The sequence below is a fragment of the Arvicola amphibius genome, chromosome 9 (genome assembly GCF_903992535.2).
Source record: "Arvicola amphibius chromosome 9, mArvAmp1.2, whole genome shotgun sequence".
Classification (NCBI taxonomy): Eukaryota; Metazoa; Chordata; class Mammalia; order Rodentia; family Cricetidae; genus Arvicola; species Arvicola amphibius.
In genome coordinates this window covers 60,328,993-60,349,569 of record NC_052055.2, presented here as the reverse complement: position 1 = coordinate 60,349,569, position 20,577 = coordinate 60,328,993, and the positions used below count along the sequence as shown (strand labels likewise).

Sequence of the window (20,577 nt, the reverse complement as noted above, 5' to 3'; positions counted from 1 at the left end):
AACACTCAGGAGGCAAAGACAGTAGATCTCTATGAGCTTCGTGTTAACCTGGTCTACATAGTGAGTTCCAAGCTAGCCAAAGTTACATAGTGAGATCTTGTCCCCTCCTCCCCCCAAAAAAAGAAGAAAGAAAGTGCACTATTCTTCCGGAAGATCTGAGCCAGCTCCCAGAGCCACGTCAGAGGTGGCTCGCAAATACAGCTCCAACAGGTCTGACCCTCTGGTCTGCTCACCTGCTCACCCCTGCAACACACACATAATTTAAAAAACAAAATTAAAAACAAAACCAACACCTTGGAAGCTCTGTACAATCTGTACCAAAGAATGGACTGAACTACCCAAGGGGAAACAGCCATGAACTGTCTTATTCTGGACAAAATGTGTACAGGACTTCTCGACCTCAGCTGACTTGGATCTGAAAACCCTAGGACACCAGAACTCTCTCTCTCAGGCACTTTCAGCCACTGCCCTGCCTTTGGTGGAAAAGCACACGCCAGATATTTCTAGGTTTCTAAAAATATGCAGCTTTTAAATATATTCATGTTGGTGCTCTCTGCTGCCGAGCTTCATAACGGCAAAACCACTGGCGCTGAGGAGTCAGCCCTCACAGAATCCCTGTGTTCTTGGAGGGCACCTGGCCATAACTGATGGCACATCTTCCTTGCATAACCACAGTACAGCCCATGGCAGAGAAACAGAGTCTCAGTGAGGCCTGGGTTCCAGCTCGCGTGACAACACTGCCCTCTGAATGCTGTTTCCATGTTTCAGAAGAACAGAATAGCTCTGACAATATCATTTATCTTCACTGCAGCAGCAGCAACGTGTCTTTCCAGTCGCACACACATCTAATAGTTAGCTGAGCTGGGTTTGAGACAGAGACTCACTATGTAGTCCTGGTTGGCCTGATACTTGTTAGGCAGCCTGCACTGACCTTGAACTTGAGGCAATTCTCCTGCCTCAGCCTCCGAGTGCTAGTGCTGGGGTACAGGTGATTTCAGCTATGTTCTACTACAACCACATATTTAACATTTTCTGTCTTTATTAGTTGAGCTATTTCCTGAGACCTGAGCAACCTCGGGTCTTTCCATCCTGAGTTCTAGTTTCATGTCAAGGTCCACAGCTGAGTTCAATGTCTCATCTAAGAAAGCCTTGGACAGCAACAGGCACTACAGGAAAAGGGGGCCAAACTATGCTGGAAGCCAAAGCTGCCTTTCTGATAACTCTCACTGAAAGACCATGGGCAATGGAACAAGTCAATGATTCACCAAGTCTCCATTCTAAGCTTTGCTCAGTGTCCTCAAACTCCCCTTGTGGCTGTGCAGAGATCAATGATTAGCTGTCAGCACCTCAGGAATCCGACACACTCTTGTTTGAGGAGCCCTTCAACTGAGCATGCCACTGGTCAGACGAACAGCTCGGTCTTCACAGACACACAGCTACAACAGCTGGAGAGAGGCAGAGTTTCTGAAGAAAAAGTTTTGCACTTGACCTCTGGAATTTTGGAGAATGAAAGGTTTTCGGTATAGCCATTATCATATCTTATTACACGTCAGACTCCAGATGAGAATTATGAAACCAAATGACTCAACACAGCAGGGCCCAGCTTTCCTCATAAACACTCTCTCCTGCTGAGAACCAGCTGTAAGGGCCAACACACACAGTGCCTGGAGAACCTAGTACCTGAGCCAGACCCTGACGTGGAGAGATCATAGACAAGATCCTGGAGTGTCTTGTCTTTGGAGAGACACATCTCACACGAGGGGTCCTCCATGTCCAGTCTCTGGCGGTTGTGGTAGACACGCTGGTGATAGTTGATGACAAGGAAGACGATGATGATGATGAGAAACAGGAGGAAGACTGGGCCAGCAATAATGCCCACCAGCTCCACAGGGCCCCACATGGAGGGGTGCTCAGGCTCCTTGAGGTGCCCTGGGAAAACGAGTGAGAGGAGGGAAGAACCAGTCAAAACAAGAGAATGCTGTGGCCCAATTTATCCCCGAAACTGTACGTCATGTTAAAGACCCTTGGTTGTGGTTTCCTCTGGTTTTCCTGGGCTAGCCTATGCTTGGATACTCTCAGATGCCACTTTTCCCTCAGTGAACCACCATCCAACAGTGGAACCAAACCCACTCTGGATGTTCAAGGTATGTCAGAATTGCAAGCTTGGCCCAGGCTCCTCCAGGCTCTGGTTAGTCTTCCCTCAGAAAGACCTGCTAAAGGGCAGAGCTGCCCAGGGAGCTGTCTACCCTTCTCCGCTGTGCTCGCCACCCTTTCTAATTCTAGCCTTGCTCACACTGATTCACCCCAGCCCCAGGTGTGTCCCTTCACATGGCTCTGCTGCTGACGTTCCCTACCCCACAAGCATCTGCTAGCTCTGGGACTAACTAGGAAATCTCTTCTTGCTTTCTGAGGAGCAAGCCTGACTGCATTTGCCATCACCTCAGGGAGCATCTAAAAACCACCTTCAGCTACCACTGAGCCAAGGGACTGGGAAAGAGCATAGCAGAATGGAGGGACGAGGGAGACAAGCGAAGGGTGTCCGCTCACCGCTGGGCACTCTGAGGTCAATCTTGTTGCAGAAGTCGCTGTAGCAGCAGTGGGTGTTGCGCAGATCCTCAGAGCTCAGGCAGTAGAAGGGCTTTCCGGCAGGAACCAGCTCCACTTTGGGGATGCAGGTGCGCACGTGGTGCTCCATGCCATCCAGGTTGAAGATGGAGACCATGCAGGCCCCATCTGTTTCACACGTGTAGTTGGTCTGTAGGCAGCTAGTACATGCACATAGCAGAGCTACAGGACACAGAGGAACAGGTATCAATAGGAATGTAAGATCTTCCTTCAGGCCCTCTTCCAGACTCAGAAGGACCCGTTGGCACAGTTCATATCCCCAAATAAGCAGTGTTTACAGAAACGGGCAGGAAAGGTGGCCTCAGAAGGCACCTTCGCACTTTAGCTCGCAGACAAAGCTTTGTACGCCCCACAGTTCCTAACGGCTCTGCTGTATGCCCATGAAGACAAATGAACAACCTACTCCTTCCAAATGACCCTGCTAGATGGATGGAGCCTTCCTGTTGGAGAACAGGTGCTCTCCACATTCCACACAAAGCTACCCAGGAGGAGTCCTTGGGTACCAAGCACCCCGGTTTCCAGGACGAGGCATGCAGCTCTCCTACACCCTTTCACTGCAGCGCTGGCCTTGGGGGTTTTGTTTGTTTGTTTTCCTGCCTAAATCCTTTTTAAAATTCTGCCTCAATTACTACTTCTTTTGAAGTTTTCCCCGGCCTCCATTATCACCTTCTCCCTTTAGTTCATGGTTGGTACCCTCTCATGAGGGCCAAGGAGGATATTCTCCATACAGAATTTGAAGGCCCACTTCACAAAGTTATTGCGAGGAGGAAATGAGATCATGCATATAAAGTGTGTAATAAATTTAAACCATACCAAAAGGACCCAGGCAGCACTTGGCATGCATATGTACACTCATGTGTGTGTGTAACACACTCTCTCTCCCTCTCTTCCCCCCTTTTCTCAACTAGGCAGGATACACAATCCCCACTGGCACTAATGAGTTTTGCTGGGTATGTACCACACATAAGTGTATGCCACCGACAGGAAATCACTGTAAATGAACTTGGCGCCTCTGAAAGCTACTCAACAGCCCTGGAATCTGCAATCCTTTATTTATCTGACTAACAAGAATAGCACAGACAGTTGCTACTCCTCTACTGAGCTCCTGGGATGGGCAGGAATGCAGCACTGGCTGCAATACTGAAGCTGGGACTTGCAGTGCTGAATAGGGCACCCACTCACCAAGGGACGGGGAAAGAGCGCAGACCGCCATGGCACACTTGGTGGGAAGGCCTGCACCCTAAGCTCACTACAGCAAAAAGATTTGTGGCCAATCCAAAGGAAAGCCCGGGCTACAGAGAGCTCGTCTTCATCTCGTCCTCCACGCTCTGAAAAATCAACCCTGTGTTGTTCCCGTTCAGGGACACAAGGACACAAGGATTTGGGGGTGGGGATAAGAGGAAAGCAGATAAACATGGAGCCCTTCCATGTAGGGCCCCATGTGTTTTGCAGGGTTTGATGAGATCTCTATCTTCTCAGATGAATTCCCAAACATGCAGCGGCCTGCCCATAGCTCGGTTACACTGTTTTTTCACAGGCAGAGTATCTGAAGCAGGTAAGACAAGGACTCAGATCAGAAAAGGAGTTTTTCCAGCAGGTTTCCCTGGACCTCAAGTCTAACCTTCTAGACTCAAGATGAAGAAAATCTCAAATTTCCCTTCCAGGCTTGCACTTGCAAGTTCTCTCATTTGGTTTGTTTGTCTGAGACTGCTGCACTAAGTAGTCCTGCTGGACTTGAACCCTCCACCCTCCTGTCTCTACAGTGCTGGGATCACAGGCCTCCAAGTCAAGCTCTGTCTTACTCCTCTTAAGAACTTAAAATTTATTCAAGTCTCAGAACACCTGGTAGGACCCCCTTTTCTTCCTCCAGGAGTCCTGCCGACCCCTTCTGTGTCCCTTAGGGGCTCCCTACAGGGAGCACACATCTCAGCACCCATGTTGTGCCGTCCAACAAAGAAAACAGCATTGGGTCTATTTTGGGAAACAAGAAAGGGAAATTAGCAACTTCAAGAGATGACTGTTCTGAGCACGGTGAGACACACAGCCAAACCCACAGCCACCTTTTCAAAAGCAGTCCCTGTAGAGTCCATCAATTAGTGGGGCAGAGGAGTCAGGAGTCCCTGATTCCTGATATTTAGTCTTCTTTCGTTGGTGCTGGCCTCGTTCACAGTGATTCATTCTGGAGAATGAACACACCCACACGTGGCTCATTATTTTTGGGAAGTACTTAGACAATCTTGGTGTAAGACAGAAAAGAGCAGAAGTGGCGAAATCTATGCTAAAAGGGGCCGAGGATAAGCTAGGAAATGGGCCATGTGGGTTTGTGATAAGGAGCTGGGCAAGTCCCTGAGCCTGTCTGGGCCTCAACTATTCAACCAGAAAACACCATTTATCTTTCAGAGACAAGAGGGAAATTAGCCAAGCGCCTGCTAAGTGCTGGGGCTCCCCTGAGCAGGGCTCACTCCACCCACTGAGCATAGCTTTGCCTTTTGCAGCACACAGGACACACTTTGAAGATGACCATCCCCACTGCCCACACTGAAGAGATCTGCATTACATCACCAGGAGCCACAGGGGTACCATGGAGTAACAGGTCACAGAGACCTCAAGCCTAAATGCCAGTTCTAATATTGGCCACATGACCTGGAACTCAGCTCGCCCCGCTGCGCCGCCCCACTGTCTGGGCTGACGCTGTAAAGCAGGCTGTTTAATGGCTATTCACAGGACTACAGAAACATCACATATGCTCTAAAGAAATTGCAATAGGATGTACTCAATAAACAAACTCTCCTTGTAATGTAAAAACTGAAATAAAAAGACACAGACAAGGAAAACGCCTCTTACACTAAGTAGGAAGTGGCGAGCTGCAGCCTCAGAAAGAAGCTGCTCAACAGTCGTGTGGCCTGTGTGGCTTTGGGGAAGTCACCTGACCTCTCTCAACCTCACTTTCCTCATGATCAACCGGAAAAGGGAACTGAAGAAGATGGCTTCTCAAGCCCTTTCCAGCAACAAGCTTTCTGGGTTTGCTCTTCAGAAACCACGGTGTCCCCACCTTTCTGTCCCGAGTCCTGGCCCTTTCCTAAACGCCACTAAAGAAACATTCTTGGCTACTTGCCTGCTAACACTTTTCACTGAAACAAAAGAAACAATAATAAAATTATAAGCATGTTCTGAACTTACTACAAACTTAGTAACCTAAATTTAATTCTTTCTGAAAAGTTAAATCTGGGCTAATGACAACAGGCTTTGTGAAGTCTCACGGTGACGCATCAGGTCACTCTGCCCATGCCTGTAAACAGCAGGGCGCACCTACAACGCTCCTTACTCTACCACTAGTAAGATATATTAGGAGTGGCAATCACAGCAGAGCCACCACCTCACTCATGTGTAAACAAGACAGAGGCTGGGATTTTACTCAGCCGTAGAAACTTGTCTACATGTGCAAGGCCCTAGGTTTGGTCCCCAATACTGCAAAGAAAAAAAAAAGAAAGGAAAACTGGAAGAGAAGAAAGTGGCCAGAACATGGGCAGCTCTCCCCAGAACAGACTGTTATTAACGAGTCTAATTAGTCAAACCTGAACCAAAGACAAAGCTGCTGCAGCAGGACTAGTGCATAGTTCAAACTCCGTCTGACTGGAAGGTGGCTTGTGTTAAGATGTCAATGCAAAGTCAATTCAGAAGAAAAGTTGTTTTGAGAAAGGCCAAGTCCCAGCTTGGGGAGACTCTGGCTGTGTTCTGTAAAGCCTCAGGAGGACAAAGATGCTCAAAGCTGTGCTCAGCCAGGAAGCCCCAGGAATCACCAAGAGCTTATACTCACAGCCTCACAAGACATCACTAGGGGATGCCCACAACCTCAGAGTCAGGAGCACACTGCACAGCAGCCTGCTCTGTCCAGGAATTGGTCATAAACACACCTAACCAGCTGCAAAGTGAGAACAACCATGACTCTTAATTTACTCATTACTCCTTAGGGACAACACAGCATGGAGCACTGTCCCGGGGAGGGAGGCACACTGAACCTGCCTCTTCCACATCTACTGGGCAGTCTTCAGGATCACATTACCGTGCAGCCCCTACTAAGCAGTTTCTAAAGCCATCACTGTATGAGCAGCAGTGGCTTGCCCTGGACCTCACCCAACCTCCCTACAGCTCTTTGTTGGTGCTGTTGATGCATCCCGTAGGGGCTGTCTGGTGGGTGTTCTTTTCTGACAGGCTGATTGATACTTGATACTTGTAGAGTCCAGGGCCTCAGGTTTGCTAGGTAAGAGCTTCACTATTGAGCCATGCAAGTAAGTTCATAGGATTAAGACAAAGACAGTGGCTTTCTAGTGTGGCGTGGTGCTCTTAGCTGTTGCTGTAAGGGCACACTGCACAGACTGACATCCTCATCTTCTTATGTGAGCCCCACAGAGCTCAGAGCTGAGGCAGGTTAACTGTTCTGCTTTATGAGGAAGAAGGCAAGGAGCTCATAAACAGCATATACACAAGAGTGCACATCTTCAGTCTCCAGACCTTACGAACAGGAATTTCACAGTATTCTCCAATGCCCCCAACAATGCACAGGAACCCTAACTTTCAGAACCACTGGAAACACCTACCCAGGCAAACTCATCATCCTGCAGATGTCCTCTCAGCCTACCAGGTCAGACGCTTGTTTTCCTGAGCAGAGGACCTTCCCAAGTCTTCCTGCAGCCTGACTCCAGCTGACCCACCTGCATTCTAAGCAGCCGGCTGTGTCAAACACATCATGGTAGCTGGTCACCCTAGTTTTCAAAGGCAGGTCTGTATATACAGTAAAAAAAGTTCTTTTGTTGTGAGACAGAAGGCACATGACACATGTCAGTCTTTGACAGTTCATATTCCATCACCTCACTCTTTTTATTCATAGACATTTTTACTTCCTTAAAAAACTCCAAATCAGGTGGCGCACACCTTTAATCCCAGCACTTAGGAGGCAGAGGCAGATGGATCTCTAAGTTCAAGACCAGCTTGGTCTACAGAGCGAGTTCCAAGGTGGCCAGGTCTACACAGAGAAACTCCACAGCCCACAGACATCACTCATCAGTGACTTCAACTTTACTCTGGATCTAGTGAACAACTAGGACTTTCTGGAATCTCTTTACAACAGGCAGACCAGGTCACTTAACAGTGTTCTGGCTGAAGTGCCATTTAAAGAATAAACTGTGTTTTATTCACCTCTGGATCTCCAGGATTGAATAGGAGTCAGCTCACAGTAAATGTTTGCTCAAAAATGGCCACTGGGCTGGTGAGAAGGCTCAGCAGATAAGGGTGCTTGTTGCCAAGCCTGAAGACCCAAGTTTGAACCCTGGAAACTCCACATCTGAGGAGAAGAATCCAGAAAGTTGTCCTCTAATCTAAACGCTTGCTGTGGCATTCCCTCCCCCCAACACAAAATAAATTAAATGACCACTTATCATGACAATGCTAAAGACAGAGGAAAAAGAGTTTTGTTCAGTTACTCTACAAGTTCTGAGAGACTACCCCAAAACTCTGTCGTCTGTGCCTGGATCCTAACTGCCACGAGTTCGGGCACAGCAGGGCAGCTGGTCCCAGGGTAGCTCTGAGAATCTACAAGTTGCATCTTAAACTGCTCAGCGTTGTCATTGACAACACTCCTAACACTCCCAGTGCCTATCAGTGCTCACAAGTCCATTATCTTCTCTTTCTTTCTTTCTTTCTTTCTTTTCTTTCTTTTTTGGTTTTTTGAGACAGGGTTTCTCTATAGCTTTGGGGTCTGTCCTGGAACTAGCTCTTGTAGACCAGGCTGGCCTCAGACTTACAGAGATCCACCTGCCTCTGCCTCCCAAGTGCTGGGATTAAAGGCATCCACCACCACCACCCAGCTAAATCCATTATTTATTTGTTTGTTTATTTATTTATTTGTTCATTTGTTTATTTATTTATTTATTATGTATACAATATTCTGTCTGTGTGTGTGTATGCCTGCTGGCCAGAAGAGGGCACCAGACCTCATTACAGATGAGTGTGATCCACCATGTGGTTGCTGGAAATTGAACTCAGGACCTCTGGAGGAGCAGCCAGCTCTTAACCTCTGAGCCATCTCTCCAGCCCCCTAAATCCATTTCCTTAAAAGATACTTTTAACTATGTAGTACTCCATTGTGTAAATGTACCACGTTTTTCTTATCCATTCTTCGGTCGAGGGGCATTTAGGTTGTGTCCAGGTTCTGGCTATGACAAACAAAGCTGCTATGAACATAGTTGAGTACATGTCCTTGTGGCATGATTAAGCATCCTTTGGATCTGTACCCAAAAGTGGTATTGCTGGGTCTTGAGGAAGGTTGTTTCCTAATTTTCTGAGAAACCACCACACTGACATCCAAAGGGGCTGTACCAGCTTGCATTCCCACCAGCAATGCAGGAGTGTTTCCTTTTCCCCACAACCTCTGCAGCATAAGTTGTCATCAGTGTTTTTCATCTTGGCCATTCTTACAGATGAAGATGGAATCTCAGAGTTGTTTTGATTTGCATTTCTCTGATTTGCAGGCAAATGGATAGATCTAGGAAACATCACATTGAGTGAGGTAACCCAGACCCAGAAAGACAATTATCACACGTACTCAACTCATAAGTGGCTTTTAGACATAAAGCAAAGAAAACCAGCCTACAATTCACAACCCCAGAGAACCTAGAAAACTAATTGAGAGACATACATGGATCTAATCTACATGAAAAATAGGAAAGGACAAGATCTCCTGAGTAAATTGGGAGCATGGGGATCATGGGAGGGGAGAGAGAGGTTGGGGAACAGAGAAAAATGTATAGCTCAATAAAATCAATAAAAAAAACTTTCAGGAGTTGGTTTGTTCAAATCTGGACCAAAAAAAAAAAAAAAAAAAAGTTTCAATGCACTTAGCTAAAAGCTCTTAAACATGTTAGGCCCCAACATTTCCAGGAAAAGCACTTGCTGAGGAAGCCAGGTGGTTTATCCTGGAGTTTCCCACATTCTGGGTTCTGTTGGCTCCTAGTGGTGCCCTTTTAGCATGTACCGCCTCTGCAGTTTCTGTAACTCAGTTATATCTGAAGGTCTGATTTGCAACCAATTCAATTTTGCTTCCCCCCCACCCCTGCTGTCTTTCTTTGAGATAGGGTCTCACACAGCCCAGACTGGTCTTGAATTCCTGATCCTCCTGCCTTCACCTGCTGAGCGCTAAGAAGGTGTGCATCTTTACATGGGCCTGGTCTTCTATTAAGCTTTATTACTTGATTATTTTATGTGTATGAGTGTTTGCCTCTGTGGATGTATATATGCCATGTATGTACCTGGTGCCTGTATAAGACAGAGGGTGTCAGACCCTTTGGAGCTGAAGTTATAGATGGGTGTGAGCCACCATGTGAGTGCTGGGAACCAAATCTGGGTCCTCTGCAAGAGCAGCAAGTGCTCTTAAGAGCTGAGCCATCTCCCCAGCCCCTATCTTTTGGCTTTTCAAGACAGGGTCTTGCTATGTAGCACAGGTCAGCCTTCAACTCCTGCCTCAGCATCCTGACTTATGGGATACCACCATGCCCAGTGTCAGTTCAAATTTTAACTAGATGAGTGACACACAGAATTTCCTTTTGTAACAGGCCCTACTGCAACACTGTGTCCTCAGTACCGTCCTCCTGCAGCTCAACAGGCACAGTCTTTGGCAAAGATGAAGCATTCTCTCTCTCAGACTATGTTATGTATCTACTAGATTCTATTGAAAACTCAAAATTGGATCCAATGTATTTCCTTAATAGCTCTAAGATTTAAGAGTGGGCTATTTAAAATATCTGTGTGTGTGTGTGTATTTTCTGCATGTATGTTTGTGTATGTAAGAGGTAAGGGGGCAGGGAGGGGAAGAGTGAGCGAGCTTGCTCTCACCTTCAGAGTTCACATCACAATCCACATGTGGAAGTGAGAGGACTCCTGTGTCTGTCAGCTCTCTTCTTCCCCATGTGGATCTCAGGGGATCAAACTCAGCTCGTCATGTTCAGTGGAAGAGACCAGTCACTACAAACAGGCTCCTCCTTTGATAATTAAGGTCTGCCATCATTCCTGTCTGATCTAATTCTGTGGCTTGTCCAGCCTCATTATACTGGTCAGGAGGTCAGCATCGTATCACCACCCCCGCCCCCAGTCAAGTTACTCCATATAAGGACAAGATCTTGTGAGCAGTCTCAGGTGTCCTGTCCCTACTCGGGCTACTTCCTGCTCTGCCTCGATGCAGCCTACCTTCCCACAGGTTTGCTGTCTGACATCTGCACACTCTGAGTTGTGCCTCCCAGCTGCTGAGAGAGAACCCTCACTTGCCACTGAGCCTCCGAACTCTGGGGCTGCACAATGCAGAATTACTTCAAAGAACATCCAGTCACTGGAAAATTTCTAAAGCTATCACAGACACTGTATGATAGATTTTGGTCTTTTTTATTTTTCTTTTTTTCTTTTTTCTTTTTTTAGTTTTTCAAGACAAGATTTCTCTGTGTAAACTATCCTGGCTGTCCTGGAACTCGCTCTGTAGAAGACCAGGCTGGCCTGGAACTCACAGAGATCCACCTGTCTCTGCCTCCCAAGTGCTGGGATTAAAGGTGTGCACCACTGGCAGGCTAGTGCACTTTTTCTTGACTAGGGTTGCCTTATTCTCTGCCTTCCACAATCCCCATTCCTCCTTTAAACTTTAAAGGTGTAGGTAAATGCTGATGGTGGCTCCCAGAGCAGGAGCCATAACACCAGAAGCAGAGCAGTGGAAAGATAAACAAATTTAAACATCACTGAATACAGGGTACAGAATCCGAGAGCCCTTCAATTAGTGCTCTCTAGTTACTAAGGACTTGAGGTATATTTCTCCAGGGTTTCTTTGATGTAGTAATGTAGTTATAAGGGGAATTTTCAAAATAAATTCATAATATAAAAAAACTGGGAACCTAATTTGTTCACCAAGATATAAATTCTACATAATATATATTAAATGCATCATCATCATCTCTCTCCCTATCTATCTATCTATCTATCTATCTATCTATCTATCTATCTATCTATCTATCTAAGACAGGGTCTCACTATGTAGCTCTGGCTCTCCTAGAACTCACTATAAGGACCAGGCTAATCTCAAACTCGCCTGCCTGCCTCTGCTTCCTGAGTACTGGGATTAAAGGTATGAGCCTATCTATGCTTACCTATCGTGTGTGTGTGTGTGTAAGATTTATTTTATTTTTAGTTATGTGTAGTTGTACCTGTGTGTTGATATGTGCTCAGAGATTAGCAGAGGGCACCAGATCTCCTGGAGCTGGAGTTACAGGTGGTTGCGAGTTGCCTGGAGTGGTGCGAGCAGGTTCTATACAAGAGCACACATGTTCCAAGCTACTGCTCCAGCTATCCTGCTGTGTACACTTACTATGTATGAGATGACACAACAATTACTATTAAACTGACAGTGCCCCCCGACCCAGTGATAGAAAAGTTGACGATAAAATTCATATAAATTACAAGGGATCCTGAATAGTCAAGACAATCATAGAGAGCAGAAATAAAAGAACAAAGTTGAGCTGGACGGTGGTGGCGCACACCTTTAATCCCAGCACTTGGAAGGCAGAGGCAGGTGGATCTCTGTAAATTCAAGGCCAGCCTGGTCTACAGAGGGAGTTCCAGGGCAGGCTCCAAAGCTACAGAGAGAAACCCTGTCTCAAAACAAAACAAAACGAAAAGAAAAGAACAAAGTTGAAGGACCCACACTGACCTACATTTCTCAATTTCAGACTCTCCACAAAGCCATACTTAACTGCTGGCACAAGGACAGACATATAGATCAAAGAAATTGAGAGTTCAGAAACAAAACCATACATCTATGATCAACTGCTTTCAACAATTGTACCTAGAACATTCAAAAGGGAAAATGTCTTTTCAGCAAATTTACTCAGGGGAGAGAGTAGGTTAAAAACATAACTAACTCCACTTGTAACCAGTACACAGGAGGCTGGACAGGAGGCTGTAAGTCCCAGGTCAATGTGAGCTACATAGCGAGATCTATCTTAAAAACACAAAATAAAACGCAGCACTTGGGAAGAAGAGGCAGGCAATCTCTGAGTTTGAGGCCAGCTTGGACTACAGAATGAATTCCAGGACAGCCTGGGTTGTTACACAGAGAAAAACCTGTCTCAGAAAACCAATCAACCAACCAACCAACAACAACAAAAACAAACAAAACAAGACAAGCCAGCAAGATGGCTCAGTAAGAAAAGGAGCGTGCCACCAAGCCTAGCCAGTCGAGCTTGGTTCCTGGGGCCTCACAGTAGAACACTAACTCCCAAAGACGCTCTCTGGCTTCCACAGGGGCACTCCCACCCCACACACAATCATCAAAACCACGGTATACAGCACTGCAGAAAAACACCTGATCGTCCCTTGATAAGAGGAACAGAGCCCACATAGTCCAGTAGAATTACCACCTAACCCAGCCAAGTCTACTCCTAGCTATTTACCAAAAAGAAACAGAAAACAAAAACATGTACAGGAATAGTCACAAAAAATTCCAAATGCCCATCAAATGATGAGCAGATAAGCAAAATGTGGGGTATTCATACAACGGAGTCATTCATTACTCAGCCATAGGAAGGAAGCAATTACACATACTACAATATGGATGAATCCTGAAAACACTAAAGAGAAAAGAAACCGTGTCATGTGGTTCCACTAGATGACATGCCCAAACACGGACTTGGGGTTTGTAGGTGTTAGTGAGGGTGGAGGCAATGATTAATGAGTTTTCTTATTAAAGTTTTCTCTTGGAGTAATGAGAAACTTTAAAATTCCATAATGGTGGTAGTCTGGATATTGTGGAAGGCTTTAATGCCACCAAGTGTGCACTTTCAAGGTTAAAATAAGTCAATTCAGCTATGTGTTTATAACAATGTAAAACTACCATAAATTCACACACCCAAAGCAGACTGTGTAATATAATCTCCAAGTACAAAAGCGAAACAAAATCCTAGTTATGCACAGGAAAATGATCTGGAGGCAAAGTACTTTTCCAAGTGCTGTCTAGGTCTCCCACCATGTCCCAAAAATCTCTGACCTACACAAGAAGGGATGCCGGGGTTCTGTCACCTTTCCTGATCCTTCTCTTATCCATCTAACACAGTATCTGGTAAACTCAGCCCAATAAGTTACATGCATTTCTAGACTGACAAGTTATTTATATTAGATTTATTAATTTTATGTGTTTTTTCTGCATACATGCGCGCGCACACACATACACACACACACACACACACACACACGTCTGTATATCAGATATGTGCTTGCAGGTCATGGAGAGCATTAGATTCCCTATAACTGGAGTTACAGATAGTTGTGAACCATCACATGGGCACTGGGAATTAAACCAGGTCCAGTGCTTTTAAACACTGAGCCATTTCTCTAGTCCATATTGAGACAGGGTCTCACTGTGTAGCCCTGCTTGGTTCAGAACTTGCTATTTAGACCAGGATTGTCTCAAACTCACAGATCCACCTGACTGCCCGAGTGCTGGGATTAAGGACACGTGCTACCCCACCAAATCTCTTTTACTCTAGAGAGAGGATCTCAGACACCCCAGGTTACCCTTGCACTTCTTCTGACTGGCTCCCTTGAGTGCTGGGATTTCAATCATGTACCACCACGTGCAGTTTTATCAGGAGCCGGGCTTTCTCCACATTAGGCAAGGAGTCTCTACCAACTGAGCTGCACCCTCAGCCCCCTACACTGTCATTTTCCCCTACTGCTTAAAATATGAAAAACAATAACTACAGATATAAACAATTGCCAAAATAGTTATTAAAGTTTTGTAGTGGGGGCTAGTGGGATGACTCGGCTAATAAAGCACTTCCTGTCCTGCCTGATGACCTGTGACCCTCACACTAAAAGGAAAAAACTTCCGGCTTGATGACCTATGACCCTCATGGCAGAAGGAGAGAACACACAGGACCCCTGAGAGTCTCATGTGTTCTCTCACCCACACACACACACACACACACACACACACACACACACACACACGTGCCTTGGAACGTGTGCCCCTCCCCACAAATAAATTAAAACCACCACCATCATCACAACAACAGAAAATCTGAATAGAGGCATCTGAACTGCTACAGACAGAGGTGATATTTGGTTTGCTTAGGGCAGAAAAGGGTGAGAAGGCAGTAATTGGGGACAGATACTGAGCCCCAAAGTTCTAACTATACTAAGTAGAAAAACTTTGTGTCAGCAAAGCAATTACATGCTATTGGTTACCCCCTCCCAAAGTCTCATTTTCATCCTTCATGATCATCAAAAGTGAATCTTCAAAAAGACAAAAAGTTCTGAGTGCTGAGACACTATACAGTCAGAGGCACAATGTACTTGGTAGGATCCAGAAAACTTCTGGAAAAAAAAAAACTTATGGAAAAAAATGTACCTGACTCAATAAAGGCAGTTTTTGTATTGGGGGCAAACCCCATCTGTTTAACAATAAAGGCACTTGATAAACTTGGCATTTAATTCCAGACTTGGAAAAGATCTTGGAATGGAGTTTGCATAAGAGAAAGGTGTCTGGAAAGCTAGGCCCACACTACACCATTCTGTGAGCAGCCCTTTTTGAGATCTGTTAGGAGACAAACCCAACCCTAGAGAGCTGTTTAAACAAGTTCAACTTTAAGCCTCGGGTGTAGAGAATGAAAGCTTTGTTCTCACTCAGAAGAGATGTTTGATGTTTATGCTAAGGAGACCTGTCACTGCAATTTAATTTATGACGATGGTAAATACCCGAACTTCACACAAGGGCCCACCTGCTGCCCAGGAGAACTGCAAGAGCAAACTAAGCAGACATCTCTAGGAGCGAACATGTGCAAAGCTCCCAGACCTAAACATGCAGACTCAGCTGCTGTATTTAAACATTCAGTAACTTGGTTTATTCTCTTTAACTTAGTTTATAACAAACACAGAGAGCAAGAGGGTTTTTGTTTGTTTGTTTTGGCTACACTTGTGTAGACACACTCCTGGCTCATTAGAGCAGGGGGATATTTATCACGGGTGTTCTCTTCCTCACCCATTTACTATACTTTAAGCAGAGAGCAGTGAACCTCAGAGTTGTGAGGCAGAAGAGCAAGGGATGACTTTCTGCCAACTAGGGTAATGCAGAAGAAAAAACAAACAAACAAACACAAACATCAACCAAGAAGGAGAAACTAATGAGGCTGACATTAAGTTAATTTGGCTGCAATAAAACGAATATGTAATATCACACACAGATATCAAAGAGGTGAGAAATTATTATGTCCAAATAACTCACAAATAGCCACAGCAAAATAAAATAGAACAAGGGGCCGGCTAGAGAGATGGCTCAGAAGAGTACCGGCTGCTCTTGCTGAGGACCTGTGTTTGGTTACCGGCATCCACCTGGCAGCTCACAACCATCTGTTACTCTAGTTCCAGGGGATCTGGCACCCTCTTTTGGCCTCCAAAGATATCAGGCACACCTGAAGTACATATACAGACATGCAGGCAAAATATCCATGACATTTAAAAAATGATTAAAAATATATCAGGAAATAAATTATAGCAAGACAGAACTGGAATTATTTACCTAGGATTTTACTGAGAGGATGGAAAATGAACAAATTCAATTAAAAAATTTATTAGGTACTCAAAATCCACAAGGTTCTATGTCCAGCTGAGGGACCAGTTTGAAGGTCAGAGGAGCAGAAACCCAAGCAATGTGTCCCCCAACACTACCATAAGCAAAGGTGCTGACCAGGAAAACATAGGAGGATGGAATTCCCTGGGAATATTATATTTAGCTTGGAAAAGGAGAGAAGAGACAGGAAAGGCTTGGGGTCATGGAAATACAAGGCGCACTAGGCGCACACCGAAATGACAATGCCAGCAACAGTGCTAAGGTTCCAGCTAGAGAAAGGGCAACAAGATGACCAGGCCCAGATGAGATTGATGATGCCAATCTTAGGGCCAGGAGTTGAGCCTTGAAACGCATGGAAGCAGCAGGGCCATGGGACAGAGCGGGTAAAACCTGCAGCAGGAGAAGGCAGAGGAAGACTGCGGTGGTAGCTGGGTTAGAAGCACCTCAGTAGAGCCCGGCACTTAGGTCACACATCTTAGAGTCCCATCATCCAAGCACTGGTCACCTCTCAAGCACAAAGACCAGCTGCACAGGAGTGAACAGCCCAGAGCCAGCTCAGTGCCCAGGAGCTGCACTTCCACAAGAGATGCTTTTATTGCCACCATCACCCCAGTGAATGAGGAGATCCCTAACTCATGCAGTTCTCCGGAATTCCAACAAGCGAACAAACTGCTAAAAGGCAAGGATATTCCCCTTAATTCAGCTCTAGGCCAGGCATACCCAGGTTTTCAGAAACGCACGGGGTTGCACTGATTCAATCTTATCTACGACTACGAGTGTTAAGTGTGTGTTAAGTGCGATATACAAACACATACTAAGACAACGCCTGATGACTGAGGGCAAAGGGGCTCCTCCACAAATGCTTAGAAACTCCTCGGGTCAGTTCAACCCAAGTTAACCTGGAAAGCCCATAAATCCCATTTCCCCTTCATATAAATTCTAAGCCTCAGCCTCCTGGCTGCTCAGAGTACAGACATGCCACCACATCACTGCAAGGACTTTCACATAGAGATGCTGAGCTACTGGGCCACATCCTCAAGCCCATCCTGGATTATTTCTCCTATTGTTTCACTTCCCCCACTGCTGTCTTACTCATCACACACATGTACATGTAATTGAAAAAAGCCAACTCTTTACTATTTCAGTTTCTACAGGTCAGAGTCCAAGCACAGCAAGATGGTGTCAGCTAAAATTCTCCTCTACGATGAGGTCCTCTTCCAAGTTTAATGGTTGTTTGCTAGATCCACTGCCTGGCAAAGACTCAAAGCCCCAGTTTTCTCCTACTATAAGAAAAGGACCACTCTCTCAGCTCCTTATCTGACTGCCATGTGCCTGTTGGGACGGGAAACTTATAACGTGGCTGCTTGCTTGCTTCCAAGCCAGATGGAGAATCTCTAATTTCTTTTCTGCAATGGACTGAGAATCAGTCTTTAAAGGGCAAGTTCAAAGACACCAAGCCCATCTACTTGAACATCAACTGACTGTCAAATCCCTAAGTAGCACCAACATTAACAGTATTGGTGATGGTGTCACCAGGGTGACTGACTGGGTCCAGGTGGGTAGACATCAAGTCCCAGGACTCTGTGGGAGGCAGAAGGTGGCTCTAGGAAGCACAATCCCCTTAGCTGTCCACTGTCCATCTCATTTGGCAGAAGGTAGGCATCATGAGGAAAGGCAGCTATATGTTATATGTAATATATGTAATATATGTAGCTATATTAGCTACCATGCTAATGTCTAGTGCATTGGAGGTGCTCACCAAGTGCTAATAAAATCTGTGCACCAACAATATATTCGATGTATATATGCAAATCTACTTACAGGACTTCGAGGTGTATATTACAATTCTGAGGGCTGGAAGTGTAGTGTTTGACCAGTATTCATGAGACTCTGGATCCCATCCCCAGCATTGCCAAAACCCAACAACAACAACAAAATTTAGGTGCAGTGACACCATCAGTCCTTAGGGACTAGGGTGAAGGTTCAGTGACTGAACTCTTTCCTCCCTGAGCGACCATGAGAACCTAAGTTCAGAACCGCAGCACTGGCAACACCCACATAAGCGCCAAGGACTGGGAAAACATGTGGTAGGGAGATAGCCAGACCCCCCATGGGCTTGCTGGCCAGCTAATCTATCCAAGTGAACCTGTCTCCAAAAATAAGGTGGACAATGATGGGGAAAAAACTTGGCATCAATCTCTGGTCTCCATACATGCATGCATGAACAAGTGTGCCTGCTTACATATATGCATACATCATACACATACAAAAAGACCTCAAAATTTTACATGTAATTTATCTCTAGAACATTTGTTTAACTAATGAAATTAAACATCATTATTCTGATTCCATTCGTATGAATTTGTCTACTTGCTAAAAGTTATCTGTAACCCCAAAACACAATGCTTACAGTTTTCCTGGCTACTCGAGGACACGCACACAGCAGTAAGACTTGAGCAGCCTAACACACATGTTCCCAGTGGAGGTCAAACAAGGCAACACTCTGCTTTCCTTCGGCTCTCATACTGTAAACACATGTCCTCTTGGCAGTATATTTAGTGCCATACTTTTGTTGATGATTTTTTATGTAAAACAGTCCCCAAGCACAGTGCTGAAGTGGTGTCTAGTGTTCTCAAGCACAAGACGACAGTGATATGCCTTAGACAGAATGATGCATTAGGTAAGCTTGACTCAAGCAAGAGTTACAGTTTTTGCTGAAGTTCCAAACACCAATAATGTGTATTAAATAGTGTGTCTATGCAGAACAATGGTTATCTCTGGCTCACCTGATGACGAGGCTATGATCAAGGCTTGCAAGAACCTAACCTTGTACTTCCCTGGGAGCAATGGCTCTGATGGATTAGCAGTGTCAGTGGCCACTTATCAACTCTAACTACCAGGCAGAGTGCACAGTCAAGCAGAGGATGGAATGGCCGCACTGGGCACACTCCAGCCCATCTTCTTCAGAGCACTCAGCCAGTAATTGTGTTTACTTATTTATTTTTAGCTTAAGCCACAGTGATGTTGAGTTCCACAACAGTGGGCATTTGGGAACTTTTGTTCATTATTCTGTGTTATTTCCTCATGCCAAAAACTGTTCTAGGAACATACCCAACTGAATGAACACAGAAATCCCCTATATGTAACTATGTAAATAAAAGGGCGATGTGATATTTGTATTTTCATTATGTAAAGTACTCAGCAGGACAAATGCAGGGTTCAGACTGGATAGAAAGAAGAAGAGAAAAAAGACAACCACAAACTGAGAAGACAGAAGCAAGTGGATCTCTGTGAGTCCGAGGCCAGCCTGGTCTGCAGAGCAAGTTCCAGGACAGCCAAGGTTACACAGAGAAACCCTGTCTCAAAAACCACACCGTGCCTCAAGCCCCCCAAAAAGGTGACCACATGGCCTCAAGAGATACTACCTCTGCCATCCAGAGAGGGCAAGGTCCGCTGAAATGGAAACTTTCCCGGCTAAACCAAACTCTAGAGGGTCTAGAGAAGGGGAAGGAGGCTGCTCTCAGGACCACTGGTGCTCCATGCTCCACTTATCCTGGATGGAAGCCAGCAGGTAGACAAGTGGGCACAGTAGGCAAGAGTGGAGATGGCGCTGCTGGGGTCCAGGCGCAGGGTAAGCCATGCATGGGGTAGGAGCACTGAGATGAGCAGAACAGAGCAGGTCTTCGAGCCCACTCTCAGAGCAAACAGAGAAATTGGAGTCAGACTGCAGAAGCCACAGCGCCAGCGACATCCCCAGTCTAGGCAGGACTGGGGTAAGGATACCTGCGGCTCGGCCAGCACTGTAAGCTCGGTGAGGAGGATGGCCAGGACTCTGTAAATATGGAGGGGACAAGGAGATAATGCCTCCGTACCAGGCAGCACAAGAACTCAGCACAAAGAGGCAGGATCCCAGAATTACTGTTGACTACTGTTCTAAGGCAAACTTCAGAAAGAGAATAAAATTGACATACAGCCACCATAGCAGTATTCTAATTTAACCTTCAAAAATAAAGAGGATCTAAAGTGCCCTGAGCTGGGAATTCCATTTCCCCCGCGATACCCTGTATTCCTGGGTACTCATGAGAACAGACTGCAACACAATTCAACTCATGTTCCAAATGCAACAAGCAGCCTCGACAGGGCATGCCGAAAGCAGAAGCATGTCCCTCCTCTCCCAGCTCCTCTTTACGAATCATATTTTGGTAGCAAGGTTACAATTAGCTCACCGGTGGAGAATAAACCTATTTATAACACAGCAGTCCCCCCTGAAAGGCACAATCATCTAAAAGGGGTTTAGA

General features: G+C 45.7%; 1 protein-coding gene across 1 annotated transcript in view; it reads right to left on the bottom strand.

The window, feature by feature from the left end:
- The window catches only part of Acvr1b (activin A receptor type 1B), a 39,518-nt gene that overhangs the window by 15,444 nt on the left and 3,497 nt on the right, over nucleotides 1–20,577 (bottom strand). The window contains exons 2-3 of the mRNA XM_038342789.1: nucleotides 2,548–2,787; nucleotides 1,681–1,929 (exon numbers count right to left, since the gene is read on the bottom strand). Of these exons, the coding sequence (XP_038198717.1) occupies nucleotides 1,681–1,929; nucleotides 2,548–2,787 (489 nt within the window). The remainder of the gene's footprint in view (nucleotides 1–1,680; nucleotides 1,930–2,547; nucleotides 2,788–20,577) is intronic.